The sequence below is a fragment of the Salvelinus alpinus genome, chromosome 37 (assembly GCF_045679555.1).
Source record: "Salvelinus alpinus chromosome 37, SLU_Salpinus.1, whole genome shotgun sequence".
NCBI classification, from domain to species: Eukaryota; Metazoa; Chordata; class Actinopteri; order Salmoniformes; family Salmonidae; genus Salvelinus; species Salvelinus alpinus.
This window is the reverse complement of record NC_092122.1, coordinates 8,938,629-8,956,307: the sequence shown is the minus strand read 5'-3', so window position 1 is coordinate 8,956,307 and position 17,679 is coordinate 8,938,629. Positions and strand designations below refer to the sequence as shown.

The 17,679-nt window shown below is 44.4% G+C and overlaps 1 protein-coding gene across 10 annotated transcripts in view; it reads right to left on the bottom strand.

Annotated features, from left to right (window-relative positions):
* The window catches only part of LOC139565892 (DENN domain-containing protein 5B-like), an 84,828-nt gene extending 68,864 nt beyond the window's left edge, over nucleotides 1-15,964 (bottom strand). For 7 of the 10 annotated variants that reach the window (XM_071386520.1, XM_071386522.1, XM_071386524.1 and 4 more), the window contains exon 1: nucleotides 15,573-15,964. In XM_071386520.1, the coding sequence (XP_071242621.1) occupies nucleotides 15,573-15,681 (109 nt within the window). In that variant the 5' untranslated portion in view covers nucleotides 15,682-15,964. The remainder of the gene's footprint in view (nucleotides 1-15,572) is intronic. The other 3 variants (XM_071386523.1, XM_071386529.1, XM_071386530.1) reach the window with 1 other exon arrangement.
* Nucleotides 15,965-17,679: the final 1,715 nt, after the last annotated feature.

The following is a 17,679-nucleotide window of genomic DNA, read 5'->3' as shown; positions in this document are numbered from 1 at the left end:
CAACCTGTTTAGCATCCCAATGCTCTGAAGAGACTATTGGCCCTGGTTGAAGTGAGGTTACATCATCCCGTTTCAACCCTATAAACACATGTTAATTGCGTCGCCCCATTAGAAGCCCCATGGCCACATCGGAGAGAGGGGTACCTGTGTGTTGAAACGAGTGGACACGTGAGTTGATTGACAACCAACAGACAATGCTAAGGTAATTTCACAACAAAGAAGAGAGAGAAGGGTCACTTTTATTACAGAGAGTGACAAAGGGTAGAAGTGCGTGAGAGAGTGAGATCTGTAGTGCACAAGCTCAGGCCAACAAAGCTGAGTGCTCACTTGAAGCCAGGCAAGAGAGTGTACAGGACAGAGAGCAAGAGAGAGAAAGAAAGAGATAGACAAGTGTGTGGGTGGTGGGTAGGGTAGGAAAGGGCAAATCATTTATTCACCGTCTAAATGTTTATAAAAACAGACAAAGAATCCCTTGTTTAATGTCAACAGTCCACAACTATCTGGTGATGCTTACGGCTACAGATGGCTTCATACCAAACAGATCACTGAGCCCTAACGACACCTGAACAACTGTGTGTGTGTGTGTGTGTGTGTGTGTGTGTGTGTGTGTGTGTGTGTGTGTGTGTGTGTGTGTGTGTGTGTGTGTGTGTGTGTGTGTGTGTGTGTGTGTGTCTCTCTCTGTAAGCCAACATGCAAATGACCAATCTGTGTTCATCGGTTGGCACGGATTGCAACATCCTGCAACAGGCTGAAATAGCATGCCACTTTACATAGAGCTGCTCTCACAGATGGAGGCCTCAACAGTGGAGTATAAAGACAACATCCACCGTACAACTTGACTACAGATGGATAAGACGAAGGAAAGCTGAGAGACAAAAAAGAGAAAAGAGACGAAACAATGGTGGATGGAGATGGACTTCAAGGCTTTCAGAAATTAGAACCGGAACCAGTTGTAATTCAGCATATCATCCTCCACGAGCCAGCACAACAAGCCACCATCACCATCCTCCACGAGCCAGCACAACAAGCCACCATCACCATCCTCCACGAGCCAGCACAACAAGCCACCATCACCATCCTCCACGAGCCAGCACAACAAGCCACCATCACCATCCTCCATGAGCCAGCACAACAAGCCACCATCACCATCCTCCACGAGCCAGCACAACAAGCCACCATCACCATCCTCCACGAGCCAGCACAACAAGCCACCATCACCATCCTTCACACCAGATAGAGCTGTAAGATAATACAGCTGGACTTCCCCCATCATAACGCCACTGACACCTTTCATCAATCACCATGGCGTGGAGCTCTGCGTTCACCAAGGCCCCATCAGATCTCGTACAACAGTCCATCTGTCTCCATTACAAGTTTCCTGCTATCACTCTCTACATGTTTTCACACCATACTTGGTCGGACGCGCTTTGGTGATGAAGTTTCACTTTGTTAAAAAAGAAAAAAAGAAATGATTATTTGGGTTCTGAAATGTTCAGTGGGGTCGCTCTAATATATAATTAATCTTATGTCAAAATAAAATTGGATTTCGTAACCTAATACATCCGATAATAAGCACCGAGCTCTGTTGATATAGCAGTGCAGGTTACTCGTCAACAACTTTTGAGGATTTTACATTTTATGGTCGTCGTCTTTAAAGTTGTTTCCGCGGGTCACAAAAAGCTAAATTAGCATGACGAGCTGAATTAAATGTAAAAAGCTATGAAAATAAAACGATTGGTATGTGCTCCGTTGACATTTCAAATAAATATATATATTTTTTTAATAATTTCAGAGATACGCTTGCTTTTGTGAGAAATCTTTCGAATGAATATGAAAAGTGTACACTAAAATACTACATGTCATGTCTCCATCTTCCCTCTATATTGTTTTATGTCCTGCGGATTCGAGAAGAAAGATGGCGAGTTCAATGGGAAACTGAGCCCGTCAGGTAGCCATTATCCTTAATTCTAGCACAGAATCCAGCCTAGCTGACAGAATGCAACTTTCCACTTTTTTCTTCTAGCCTCCATTGATTGTTTTTTGAGGTCAGTTCGGTTTCGATTCGATTATTTAAAAAATAATCACGGTTGTCGATTTCAGTTCAAATGCATTTGCTACCGAGTGGCGCAGCAGTCTAAGGCACTGCATCTCAGTGCTTGAGGTGTCACTACAGACCCTGGCCATGATTGGGTGTCCCATAGGGCGGTACACAATTGGCCCAACGTCATCCGGGTTTGGCCGGGGTAGGCTGTCATTGTAAATAAGAATTTGTTGTTAACCGACTTGCCTAGTTAAATAAAATTTCCTATGAAATAAAATACTTCAGTTTTTTTTAGGGACTTGATTATTTTGCATATGATCATCTCGTGCTCAGGCAGTAGCTACAAACAGCCAGACACCGTTCTCTGTTCTCCCCATACTGCACTGTCTTCAGTCATCCTATTTAGCTGGGCTAGCCTGCCTAAGTATGCTGCAGAGTTGTCCGACCATCATTTTAATAGTTTATCAACAAGGCATACTTTCACGAACTGTCTCTATCCCTCTCTCTCGTCGATGTGTGGTTTCCTTTCCTCTCTCGTGCGGTCTGTGTGTATTTAACCTAATGTAGCAGGCGTACAAGTGTATCCATCTCTGTCAGAGCCAGAAAAAAAACAGACGCAATGGATTATGGTCATAGTAGTTAATCACCACGTTTCTGCGCTGAACTAGACTGAATATTTGCTTAAATGAAAACTACAACTCCCTTCAGCTCAGCGTCCCACTCTCTCATAAATTATTTGATTTCTCTCTAGAGAAAACGGCACCTTGGGCCCAGAAAAACCTGAACTAACTGGAGTTCAAGTAATTGAACCAACGTCGGTCAATAAGTTGTGTAATATAATTTGGTGTAGTGGTTAGTGTTGAGGGTTGACTTGATCCATGTTACACAAGCACTAGAATGAATACTATCAAAGGATAACAGACAGTACCACCCCTAACCTTAATGTATGGGAATAATCTATGTTCACTTTGAATAGTTCAGTACAGCCCTTTGCTATGATCTACTGTAACATGCATCTTCATGTAACCTTCATGTAACAAGACAAAAACATGGCCCACAAAGAAACAAAACAGAAAACGCACATAAACTAGTTTGACTACAAAGAACATGGACAGATTGCTTTTAGCCAGTCTGACGTTTACTGTCTTTATCATCACAGACGCAGCCAGGGTATCTAACGCCAAGTGCCTTTTGCAACAACCTCAGTCAGTGTGGCCAACAGACCGACTCAAATAAAGCAAACAAGAGCAGAGCGAGGTACAACAAAATAACTTATTTTCCTGGTGGGGAAATGAGGCTTTCAGAGAACAGAGATTTACGCTCTGTGTTTCATCCAGGAAAACACACAATGACATTGGTGTGTGCCCTGATAAATGTTTAACAGCTGGAAGGAGATTACTTGCCCATCCACATATCAAGTAGCTACTACTGCCATTCACAATCTCGGCACGCCAATCCATTCTCATTTTAACAGTATTACAGACTCTAGCCAATTCCCTCTCAACGGAGAGCAGGTGGTTTGGAGAGCCTATAGCAGCTGAACTCAGAATGAATCAACTGAGAATGTCTGTCAGGTTTTGTCCAGTATATTTTTCAGATCGGGAAAAAAACGAATCATTCTAAAGTCTCGCAATTCATGGTAAATAGACATAGAAATGTGTTTCATCTTGTAATAGGCCTAAGAAGCAGGAGAAAAATATCTGACCACAGCCAACCCCTCCCTCCTACTTTCCTCTTCTCAATGGAAGCGTTCTCATTATAAACTCCACTCCAACTCCTCCACACCAAACTAATCTATACTGTCACGCCATTGGAGCTTTTTCCCCCCCTATCTGCTGATGGAGTCTGGGTTTTTATTTTTTAATTTCACCTTTATTTAACCAGGTAGGCCAGTTGAGAACAAGTTCTACTTTGCAACTGCGATCTGGCCAAGATAAAGCATAGCAATTCGACACATACAACAACACAGTTACACATGGAATAAACAAAACATACAGTCAATAATACAGTAGAAAAATAAGTCTATATACAATGTGAGCAAATGAGGTGAGATAAGGGAGGTAAAGGGAAAAAAAGGCCATGGTGGTGAGGTAAATACAATATAGCAAGTAAAACACTGGAATGGTAGATTTGCAGTGGACGAATGTGCAAAGTAGAAATAATGGGGTGCAAAGGAGCAAAATAAATAAATACAGTATGGGGAAGAGGTAGTTGTTTGGGCTAAATTATAGATGAACTATGTACAGGTGCAGTAATCTGTGAGCTGCTCTGACAGCTGGTGCTTAAAGCTAGTGAGGGAGATAAGTGTTTCCAGCTTCAGAGATTTTTGCAGTTCGTTCCAGTCATTGGCAGCAGAGAACTGGAAGGAAAGACGACCAAAGGAGGAATTGGCTTTGGGGGTTCAACTTGGATCATTGTTATACTCAGAAGTATAGGAACATTAGCTACACATGAGACACGTTTGGGCCCATAATTAAGCTTGGGAGGGGCTGCGTGCAGGAAAAGCATGTGACAGCACTGATAAGGGGAGAAACAGTTCAAGGATCATGTCACTTAGTTCCCTGCTTAGCAAGAATGATGCAATGTTTAACGATAAGGAGAAGACTCCACCCAAAGTGGGGTATGAATACCACCACGAGGGAAGCCATGTCTATGTCTGAATTACAGCTGTATTGACCCTTCGGGGAGAATTTTACTTGCTTACGCTTCTCTAGTGTCCGTGAGTTATTTACTCTAGAACCTAACACTGCTGAGTGTGACTGTTACGGAAAAGAGCTTAGGCGCCATACAATCACAGTCCTCCAGCAGTGTGAACGTCTACTTCGCAAATGACACTATTTCCAATAAAGTGCACTACTTTTGACCAAAGTCATATGGGCCCTGGTCAAAAGTAGTGCACTATTTAGGGAATAGGGTGCCATTTGAGACACAACCAACGTGAGTAAAAATAGACCCCAGTGACTGAGGTTAATCTGTGCTACCAGACACTGCTACTGACGGACTGTTTACTACAGGATATACCAAAACAAGACTGGGGCTTACACGAAGACATAATCAAAACAAAAAGCTATTCCTCAATGTTCATTTTCATCACAAGCCTAGATGCTCCTTCAATATTTCCCGCTTTGCCCTTGCCCTCTTGTGCACTCTACCTGCCTCATTCTCTCGCTCCCCCATTTAATGGTCTGCTTTAATGAGCAGACCATTAAATGAATGATATTTCAATGGAGCAGACAGGAGAAGTATAATGTATGTTGTACATAGAAACAGAATGGCTAGAACAGACGGGGTTCTCTGTTAGCTCTAGTCCTGCATTGCCAGCCCATTGTCCCTATCTGCCCCATCCTTTTCCATAAACGCCGCTCTGTATGAATCATCAGCGTGTGACGGAGAAGAGACAGTCCTAGCCAATGACTACCCACAGTCTTTCAGGCTTTATGGCCGCAGTGACACCGCCCCCCGGAGCTACTTATTACATGTCTGTATCATGGCGGTGTATCTGTAGGCCACTGAAGAGCCCTCAGCCTCTGCTAGTCTCTCTGTCAACATGAGACATGTAGGGACAGCCTGGGGATGTAGCGACAGCCACAGTGTGTGCGTGCGCGCGTCTGTCCTGTGCAAGACAAGGAGAGGGAAAGAGAAACAGAGAGAGATCAATGTGTCCTATCTGATTGCGGTCACGTATTGTTTACCCAGCAGGCTTATCACAGGGCACAGGTCGCTGGATGAGTTGGAGCTCGGTCAAAGAACAAAGTCGACATTACCGGCCAGCTAAGCATCCCCAGAAAGACAAACACACGCACACACGTTGAAAGATCGTTTCCCAGCAGCCACAACAGAGAATGCCTTCCAATTAATCCCTAGCAGATTGACCATACTGTGAACCAATTAGATACATATTCCGGGGTTGTCATGGCAACTAGATGTTCTGGAATGTTCCGAGGGCCTTGGAAGTTGTAGCTTTCCTTCTGGACTGGACAGCCAATGTGACTCAGCTTTAGCCTCTATCAAGTCGTTGAATCAACATTACTGTCGGTTGCATTGGAGCTCTTCAAATATATTCACAAATGTATCCAAACATCCATAATCTAACTAAGCACATTGAAACCGATATTAAAATAGAGATTCATACATGTTGACGTTACATAAAAATGCTTGTTGGACAGATTCACAGATGAGAAAAGGGCTCTAAAAACCACATCTGCTACACCAAGCTCACAGATATTGCATGTCTGTGCTCATAGCAATCTCTATAAAAACATGCTTCTCTTCTCATTCATCAACTGGTCTGGCTGGCACACAGGAATGATGTAATTAATACATTTCAGCTCTTCAATGTTCTGATTTACACAACATGAATAATCCCTGACTGTCCAGTAGCATGGCCTCACACTGGACGCCGCGGCGATAGTCCTGTTGCTAGGCACCGCCTGCAGCCCTGTAGCCTACCACTGCCCTGTGCTGTAATCTGTCATGGGAGATGGCTATCGGGTGTTAGTTACGCAAAGAGATTTACAGCCGGCACCTCGGATATAACAGCACAACGTTACTATGAGTAGGAGGAGGAGGCTGGGTGCTGTTCTGCTGACGGTGTGACCCGTGTTGCTAGGGACGCTGGGCGGTGTAGTATTATCATCCTGTGATGGATGGAAATGAACCAGCGTGCACTAAACCACACACAGCTCTTCATCTGACAGGGACTTTCCCCTCGCTTTCATCCAGAAGCATCATTCTTCTTCTACATTCCTATCCCTCTCTTGCCCTTCATAAATTCTCTCTCTCCCTCTTCTTCATCATTTGATTATCCCAAGAGATGACTCTCTTCCCTGTCTCCCTGGGTCCCCACCTCCCTGTGTGTAACCCTCTCATTCTTTCTCTCCATCCTTCTCCCTCTCATTATTTCTCTGTATTGCCTCTCTCCCTCTCTTTATCCCGTGCCCTTTTTCTCAATCCCAGTCAGCCATTTCAACAGAAGCCTGGTCTCTTTGAAATGTCTTTCAGTGACACTGACAGTGCCCTCTCTGGCTCAGCCCACTCCAGAGCAGAGGCAAAACAAACAGGACATAGTACAGCCAGGGTTCTGCGGTCTGTGTGCTATTTCATCACTGGGTATAACCACTATCCATTCTCCAGGGTACACACAGCAACAACAACACTTGTTGCCCCTTGTATTGACAGAGAGACTGAGGGGGAGGCGAGAAAGGAATGGATAGAGGAATATAAATTAATTGTTTGAAACCAGCATATTTGGCAATGGGGGATAGCTAGTCAGTTGTACAACTGAATGCATTCACCTGAATTGTGTCTTCCGCATTTAACCCAACCCCTCTGAATCAGAGAGTTGCGGGGGCCTTAAATCGACATCCACGTCGTCGGCGCCGGGGGGAAACAGTGGGTTAACTGCCTTGTTCAGGGGCAGAACGACAGATTTTTACTTTGTCAGCTCGGGGATTCGATCCAGCAACTTTTCGGTTACTGGCCCAACACTCTAACCACTAGGCTACCTGAACAAGCAGCATATGTTTTGTATGAATTGTGTTGTATAATGAGCCTTAAATATATGTTGTGGTTCTATTGTTGGACATGCTATTGTTGGGATGGAGAAGTCAGCCAATAGGAGGAAGTCAGAGAGTTCATGGAAGACTTTATACTAAACCTGGCAACTGACCATGATGACGACACAAACAATACATTCTATGGGAATGGAAAACCATTATGTTACAGTATTTTTTATTTTATTTAACTAGGGAAGTCAGTTAAGAACAAATTCTTATTTACAATGACGGCCTACCCCGGCCAAACTTTCCCCTAACCCGGACGACGCTGGGACAATTGTGTGCCGCCCTATGGGACTCCCGATCACGGCCGGTCGTGATACAGCCCGGGATCGAACCAGGGTCTGTAGTGACGTCGTCTCTAGTGCCTTTGACCGCTGCGCCACTCAGGAGCCTACATGTACCGGATAGGCTTTGCCTGGCTACCCAGACTCCTTGCTCCGTTCAAACGCTATGCCACGCTCAAATACGAACACATTCGGGCCGTCTGATTGGTCCCAGAAAACAATGGGTTGGGCCAGAGCCAGAACACACGTGGGTGAAGCGGCGCTTTCGAAGTACATAATTGGCTTTGATTGGTTATAGACGATCCAATCGTTGACCACTTTGTTTTCACCACAAACCACGTCACCCAAACAACTTTAAATGTGTCAGATTCAGACTAAAGTCTGTTGCGAACAACAGAACAGAGGAAGAATGAGGAGTCAGGCAAGGGTAGGCTACCACTGATTGTCATATATTGTGGCTTAACTGACATGGACTTGTATGTAATATACATCAGGATTCTCATAGTTGAGCAGAGTGTGCAGACTGACTCGTTGTAGAAAACCACAGGAAGTCTTCTTGAAATTGACAATATAACAGTGGCAATCTACAGCGTCTATTCAAGTCCAGCTTCAATACCCTCCAGAAGGGACATATTCATAGAAAATCGCAGCCATAGTGATTTTTAACTACATCTACGTTTTTTCCACCAAAGAAAGAGTATCACACAACACTCCAGTCATTTGAACGTCAAATGAGGATTGTGGAGGCTACCTTCATGATGTATAGTTATTCCACTAGTCTCCGCTCTCGTCACCTAAAAAAAGTGTAGAGCTACAGTATTACAGTGATTTTCAGCACATTCCTGTAGCTATCACTTCTATTTTGGCAGATAATTCTGTTCCTAGTGTTAGTGTTTTTACTCGGAAAATTAGAACCTATGAAAGCTTAACCAAGTTTATTCTTCCCAGAGGATCAATACAGCTGCGTTAGACAAAAACATTTCCACACAAGCACTGATATTTAACCCTTTCTCCTAGGCCGAGTTTCCGCCTACACATCTGAACAGCCAAAGCATCTCTGTTGCTAAACCGAACCTTAGTGATATCTGTTCTTCCTCACTTCATCTGACCTGACCTCTGCCCCAAAGTGCTCACTCCTCCCCAACTCAAGGCTGTCATGGTGATTGGTACCAGACTGTGTCTCTTCTCCTCCCAGAGGACTCCTCCCATAAGATCCCTGATGGCTAACAATAACATATCCTGCCATAATGTAAACGTTACACATTACCCTCTCCCCCTCAGTGACATGAGTAAGTATATTTCATATTCTCAGAACCCAACACTAGTCAATGGGCTTCTCTGCCAGTACTGTTTCCACATAGACAGTAGCATAACTGACAGAAACAGAGAGAGTGAAATGTCAGATTGTGACATTTCCATATACTGAGCGCCTCACAAACAGGTTGTTTGACTTTCAGAGATGTAACAAATGGTGTTTTTTACCACAGGATGAATAAAGGCCAGATCATACAAACAGCTGAGCTATTTGGAACACTACAAAACTCTACTAAAACATGGTCCGTAATAGACAAAAGTTGGCACTTCAAAAAGAACCAAGGACACATTACCTCACTATAACCATTTCGATTTCTACCTGGTGCCTATTCTGGACCGCGAGTCATTCTATTATAGAAGAAAAAGACAGTGGGAGAAAATGTGACAGAAAAGCAGCACGAGAGTAAATTTAGCTTCAGAACAATCAAATCGACAAAAGCTGTAAGAGAATCTGCTAGAAGCCTATAACCACAGAAATGTGATTTCTCCAACAGGCCACCAGTATAAATAACGTTAAGCCTCTGGTTGGCCTTACCAAAACAACAACTCCCTGTCCCAGTTGGGTTAAATGCGGAAGACATTTTCGTTGAATGCATTCAGTTGTGATTGACTAGGTATCCCTTTTCCTTTCCCCCTCACCCACTACACCCCATTCTCCCACATCTGCTGCTGCCGAGCCTAGGGATAGAGGGACCATATTGGAGACCGGGTCAAGGGTCACACGGGGGAGGGGTGTGTGAAATGGGGCGCACAGCCCTCAGTGATCAACTGCTCGTTTTGAGACAGGTCGGGGGTATTTGTGTGTTTGGAGGGGGGTTTGGGGGACCGACGGTGCTACCGTGGCAACAGGCTCCCAGCAACAGCAGCCCCACCTCTCGCCCACTCCTCCCTGAGGCTGGGTATCCATCATGATCAGGTGGGTCGGTTCCAACTCTTAACCTCTGATCTTGATCTTTAACTTAAAACACTTGACAGGTCGACAGTGATCGATGGGGATAATGGTGATGACAGTGTCCCTGACATTGATCTAACAAGCTTCTTGCTAGACTACACTGTAAGGACAGAGTAGCCTACGTTATACCTAACAAACAAATCGGTTTTTTTTCATTGAATTCCAGTCTGCGTCAACTTCAGTGTCTGGCCATTTTCACAGGTTTTTGGCAGAAATGTTATTACTAAGTTACTACTAGTATTATCACTAGGTAATAGAGGTGAATCACCTGACCTCCTTGGTGAAGACTAAAAACAAGCAGACAGGGTGACTCTGTGGTAGTGGAGTTGAGTAACCCTTATGTCTAAAAGGGTCAAACGTTCAGGGAAGCAGAGTGCAGAGGCTGTGGTTGCATGTGCGTGCGCGTTTGTGTGTGGAGGCCTGCGTTAGATTAGAGAGATTGTTAAAGCGTGGAGCACTGCTCAGTGTAGCCTGGAGGAGCTGTCTGAATGGATTAAACTAACAGGCTTAACACAGCACACAGATAGATAGCCCTGCCTACTGCTTAGCTAACTGGCCTGACTACAGATAGATAGCCCTGCCTACTGCCTAGCTAACTGGCCTGACTACAGATAGATAGGCCAGTTAGCTAGGCAGCAGGCAGGGCTGACTACAGATAGATAGCCCTGCCTGCTGCCTAGCTAACTGGCCTGACTACAGATCACACTATTACACACAGGAGACGATGGCATAGAGAGATGGAGGAAATCACTACACAGTGAAGAGAGAGAGAGCGAGAAAGGGGAGAGGGAGGGAGAGAGAGAGGGGGAGCACGAGAGCAAGAGCGGAAGAGAGAAAAAAAAATCAGAGAGAGAGTCGGAAGAAAGGAGAATTCAGTGTGTGACCATTAAAAGAGTACTCTGCTTTGGAGGACATTTAGCTTCCCCTCTCCTTTGTCTAGAGAAACCTCCTTGGTCACATCACCAGAGAACTGAAGGTGTTAGCCACAATGTTTACCTATTAATATCAACTAGCATAAGTGTTAGCCTATGGTTTAGGTTAACAGATTCCTACATGGTCATTAGCATATGTCAACAATGGTGTGCATCAGCGCTGGCCCGTGTCATCATTAGCATATTTCAGTGTTGTATTAGCATTAGCCAAGGGCTGCATTGTGCTGACTTTGACTGGCCCCTGGAGGACAGGTACCCAAAGGCCAGCAGTAAAGCCCTTCAAATCCCTTTGTGAGGCTCCTTCACTGGGCTTGTTTAGGTAGTCCCTACAGGCCTACATTCCGTTATCAACGTGTAGGTCATATCACCAGAAACACAAGTACACTTGTAGCCTACACGTGTACACTCTTGCACTCCAGGGACACGTATAGAGTTCTAGAGACATAGAAAATATGCGCATGTATTAGCCAATACAGTTTATGGATGGGGTTGAATTACACGCACGATTTCACTAACCCAACCTTAATCAGGCATTATCAAATGTGCCGGTTAGGATTAAAGACCGGTGTGAGGAGTCTGCGGTATGAAAGAGGGAGACGGGGATGATGGATGAATGGACGGGGATAAAAGAGGGGAGAAAGGGGAGGTCTGGGACCACTGGAGCCGATGGAGACTCTCCCCTTTCCGAAGAGACAGGATCGACTAAAAAGGTAAATTCTCACCTGATGGAGTACATAGCATCATTGCTTACTGAAAGCTTAACATCTGTTGTTCACTGGTACAGGCTGCATCTTAAGTGTGTTTGTCAGTAAGACTCCTTCATTTTATATTTATGGATGCTTCGTGCATGCCTTTCCCATCAGTGGGGGGTTAGAGTGAGGGGTGTGAGGTGAGGAGAGGGGAGTCTCACGAGGATAGAACACTGACCTAGTAACTTTCCCTGTACAGCTGGTGTGCCAACCTCAACTCCCAGAATAGCACACACCCTTTCTCACTTTTCAGCTACACACACACACACACACACACACACACACACACACACACACACACACACACACACACACACACACACACACACACACACACACACACACACACACACACACACACACACACACACACACACACACACACACACACAATGCAGCTGGTCCTAGAATACAGGGAACGAACAACACATTGGTGGCGGGCCTCTGTTAGTGGAACCATTTCTGTCGCTCTATTCACCAGCCAGGATATATATAAACCACTTCAAGACTCTGATACAGTCAGTGAGTAAGACTTCTATTATAGTGCCACAATTAAAGTGATACGAAAAGGATTTTGGCAATGAAGCCTTTTATCTACCTCCCAAGAGTCAGATGAACTTGTAGCATGCTAGCTGTTCCCTTAGACTTCCAGTCGTTGCGCTAAAGCTAGTTAGTTTCGCGAGCCAATGCTACCTATTAACTTCCTTCATATTGGATACAGAGACATAAAAATGGTATCCATGAGTTCATCTGACTCGGGGATAGTAGCTTTTTGGCTTCATTGCCAAAATCCCGAACTATCCCTTTAATAGGAGTGACACACACTTCAACTCTCCTCTAGTTTGGAAATGTTTCATCGCTGAGGACAAACATTGAGGTCAAAGCCAACGAAAAGTGTGGTACTACCATGCTCACTGAATGAAGAAATAGGGAGAGAGATGGCATCCACTGGGACAGTGTCCCCCCCCCCCCAGCAGCCACACATGCAGGCGGGAATGCCGGTCAAATCCACAGGAAGTCTGGCCCTAGCGCCTAGAACAATGGGCCTGGGGAAACAGGCCTACTGCCACACAAAGGGAATGGGAGTGGTTTGGAAGGATGGGAGTCAGAGCCACATTAACAGCTCAAAATAAGCAAGGCCAGGCCTGAACCTAATGTGGATCAGACGGAAACCAGCCTGGACCAAACCAGCCACTGTAAAACAGGATACAAGCCAGGCTTGGGCTGCTATAGCGATAGCTAATAAAGAAGAAGCTCACAGCGAGTGGCGACATGTTGATGTCAATGATATCCATCATGGCAATCTGAGGAGAGTCGTGGGGGAGGAGAGCAGTGGGCGACGAGCAGCTTGATCTGAATTGTAAATGAATGTCAGTTTGGATGTTCAGTTGCTCACTGGGGCAGATGACAAAGCCCTGGGGAGATTGGATGCTGAGTGAGAGGGGGAGGAGATAATGGTCTACAAATGGCTCCTGTAATGGATTCTACTAGAACTTTTCCCACCGTGTCTGTGGATAAACAATGCTATGTTAACGGACGTCCAGAATAGCCCACTATAAAGCACTCAAAGATCAATGGAGAAAATGCTGCGGCAGACTACCATACGCCAAAACCACACACACAAATCAGAGACCCATAGACATACTGTATCATAATGCCCAAGTATAGGTATAGTACTTCCTGAGAGACTTTGCTGAGTAGTAGTATGTAGGATTAAGAACAGTAGAGTTATGATTTTGACAGGTGGTGCCGTCTCAACTATCTAATCATGTCTGGAGACAGATTCATCAAATCCCCTAACGAAACTTAAACTCTGGCCCACAAAGCTTTGTTAATCATCACACCAGAGATACAGTCTCTGAATGATCTAAATCAACAGCAACACAGACATTACCACTCTGGCCACTCTACTAAAGAATCACTCCAACACGCCATCTCTTTCTCTCACCCTGTCCTTTCCTAACGGCTGATGGCTCAACTCCTCCGACTGTTAACTTGTGCCCCAGTTTCACACAGACACACAGCCAGATGATCAGAGGGTTGGGTGATCAGTGTGAGGGCAGCAGACAGGGAGGCATATGGGCTCAGTGTGGTGGATGCTCAGCAGTGTCACATCTGAGGATCAACGACGCGCCACAGCCTGAGATCAACACACACTGGCAACAAATGGTTCTGGTGCAGACTTAACCACAAGCAAATAAAGAGAAACAGCAACATGAATTTAGTCACAGAGACAACACACACACACATTTCTAGAGACGAGACAGGAACACAGACAAGAACATCCCAGTGTCATAACCCGATAGCTGTTGAACTGCCTGTGTCATATCATTCATGATGCCTCCTCACCCCAGTGCAAATGAATCCTCACAGAATCAAAATATTAGCCCCAAAATATCACCCCGCTCAGCACTCTGATTGTCCCAAAATCCTGGCCCCCATAGAGAGGCTAAATGTGTCTGATTAAACATGCAACTAAAGGAATCCTGAATCCTCCCATTCTAAAGTCTTGTGCTTGGAAAGTACTAGAAGAGCTGTTCCGAAGGACAAAGGATTCAAATCAGAAGCAATCACAGCTCACTCACTTGAGGTAAAGCTGTTCTGTGAACACACACAGACCGTTAAGTAATTCTGAACTTCTAGTTACATAGACTCAGCCATGGAGACATGTGATATCATATGCAACAACAGCATGACGTGACCATACAGGAACATTTTCTACTTATCCAACAGAACCATGTGCAAAGCACTCAATGTCAAAGAAAGCTCCCTTTCTATAGAAGGACTATGTCACAGAGGAAATATTTTAACTCAACAGGAGAATACGAGTCTGAATCTGCCAGGTAATTCAATATGAACAGGATGCAAACTAATTAAAAACATGCAGCAACACCAGAATATTGCTATTTGGCAGTGTTCGAGTGACTGAACGCAGCTCAGTTGGCCCCTGAACATAGCCAAGTGGAGGCTGGCGATCGATGGAGGGCCTCTGCTTTTGTTTTTAGGGGGCTGTGCACTTTGTTCAGTCACTGATGCAAAACTGGAGGGGTGACCCTGAAATCAATACGGGACCTGCATGGTTAACAGAGAGTACTTAGAGCTTGCTATTGCACTGAACAAACACACAGCCTCGCCAAACACAAACAGAGAGAGGACCTGAGTCCAACGCTGATTGAACCTAAAATATATGCAGAGATATAATATAATTTCTTCTTAACTGAGGAAGGGTTCATGGGGTTTTAACTGTTTTATTACTGAAATAACAATGACTTTCCTCAGTAGCAGCCTTTGTAAACAAAAACATCCTAAAAGCCTCCACTTTTGCATCCTTCACTGAAACACCAGCGTCATAAGAAGTGTTGGCGTTTTACCATTGAAATAATGACATTATAGCCATTGCTTTCTCGCTCTCTCTTTTAGTCCACAAAAACAGGTCTGACAAACATGTGAAGAAATGTCCCCAATACCTTTAACCCAGTTTACCAGACACTACAAGAATGTAAACAAGGTGATATCAGGCTGCAACTGTATTGTCTTTATGTTGTTGTCTTTAAATATAGCACATAATGTATTACCTTCAGACTGTAAAATATGTTCCAAATAAATTATATGCATTGACAGTGTCACTAAGATTCAAGTGTATTAGTTTAAAATCAAATAGATCGTTTTTAGAAAAAATCGTTGTTTTTGCATAGTTACCTCATAGAGAAAAGGTTCATAAAAAATAAGAAAGTAATCTTACCGGCTAATTCGTCCGGTTCCAGCCCAGTTTCGGTGTCTATTCCGCATATCACAAAGTAGTGAGCAAAACGGCAAGGCGCCGCTCCAGAAGCCGCGTTGGTCCCACTCATCTTGGATCACAGATCAACGTGCTGCCGTTCCTAGTACTCCAACCGAGACACCTACATAGCGATAATTAAACTGGTTTTGAAACTATTATTTGGTCTTTGTAAATGGCAGAATGATAGTTCCGACGCACGATTAAATTCGTTTTCTGTTCATCAAAGATATATTTAAATTTACTGACGAGAATACTTGCTGGTTGTCAGCTCTTGGTCGCACTGACAATACTGACCGAACAGAGTGGGAAACGCTAGCTCGGTGTGTGTGTGTGTGCTTGCTTTACTGCCTCGCGTGGCAAGCGTCGCAGGGCGGGATATTTAAATCAAATCTGATGCATATATTAGGTCAACTAGGTGCAAAATGTGCACTGTATGTAGTCTACATATTAATCAATATATTGCATGCTAAAGCCTATGTTTAATTTTCTCTGAATTGATTCAGTTAATAAAAAACGTTATATGGACATTATCTCATGAGATGTGCCTAACATACAATTAGGTCAGCTTGCTTTTGTTTCTGTTATCGTTTTCCTCAGCTCCAGTTTTTTACTTAATAGGCTACCTTAATATGCTACTTAATGGCTCCCAAACGTTTTAAAGTCCAGCACCCCTTCAAACATTCAATCTCCAGCTGCGTACCCCCTCTAGCACCAGGGTCAGTGCGCTCTCAAATGTTTTTGCCATCATTGTAAGCCTGACACACACACACTATACAATACATTCATTAAACATAAGAATGAGTGTGAGTTTGTCACAACCCGGCTCATGGGAAGTGACAAAGAGCTCTTATAGGACCAGGGCACAAATAATAATACATTATTGTGTCCTTTATTTAGCCATCTTACATATAAAACCTTATTTGTTCATCCAAAATTGTGAATAACTCACCACAGGTTAATGAGAACGGTGTGAATGAAAGGATGCACATAACTGCAATGATGGGTTGTATTGGAGAGAGTATGTCTTAAATCATTTTCCACACACAGTCTGTGCCTGTATTTTGTTTTCATGCTAGTGAGGGCCGAGAATCCACTCTCACACAGGTACGTGAAGATAGGAAACACTGTCACCACCGATAAATCCACTATAATTGAGAATTTCAATAAGCATTTTTCTACGGCTGGCCATGCTTTCCACCTGGCTACCCCTACCCCGGTCAACAGCACTGCACCCCCCACAGCTACTCGCCCAAGCCTTCCCCATTTCTCCTTCTCCCAAATCCAGTCAGCTGATGTTCTGAAAGAGCTGCAAAATCTGGACCCCTACAAATCAGCCGGGCTAGATAATCTGGACCCTTTCTTTCTAAAATTATCTGCTGAAATTGTTGCCACCCCTATTACTAGCCTGTTTCAACCTCTCTTTCGTGTCGTCTGAGATTCCCAAAGATTGGAAAGCAGCTGCGGTCATCCCCCTCTTCAAAGGGGGGGACACTCATGACACAAACTGCTACAGACCTATATCTATCCTACCCTGCCTTTCTAAGGTCTTCGAAAGCCAAGTCAACAAACAGATTACCGACCATTTCGAATCCCACCGTACCTTCTCCACTATGCAATCTGGTTTCAGAGCTGGTCATGGGTGCACCTCAGCCACGCTCAAGGTCCTAAACTATATCTTAACCGCCATCGATAAGAAACAATACTGTGGGGGCTTCCGGTGACGCAACTTAGGAAATGGCTGCCTAGTTTTTCGTACTGCACATCGGATGGGTATTTCCCCCCCCCAAATACAAGTATTTAGTCTGAGCATTATAATAACTTGGAAAAGGCGAAAATAGGAAAAGGTCGCGGAGCTACAACAACAGCCCGTAACAAGACAGCAGAAGATATAATCGTCGATAAACCCGAAATGGCTAATGCTAGCGCAAATAAGATAGCAGCAGCAAAAGAACCCTCATTTCGTGAGGTGATGAAGGAGGAATTGCGCGAGGCGTTCACAGGCTTACGAGGGGAACTTCGAGAAGATATAAGAAAATAACTAAATTAGTTCAAGAAGGACATTAACCAG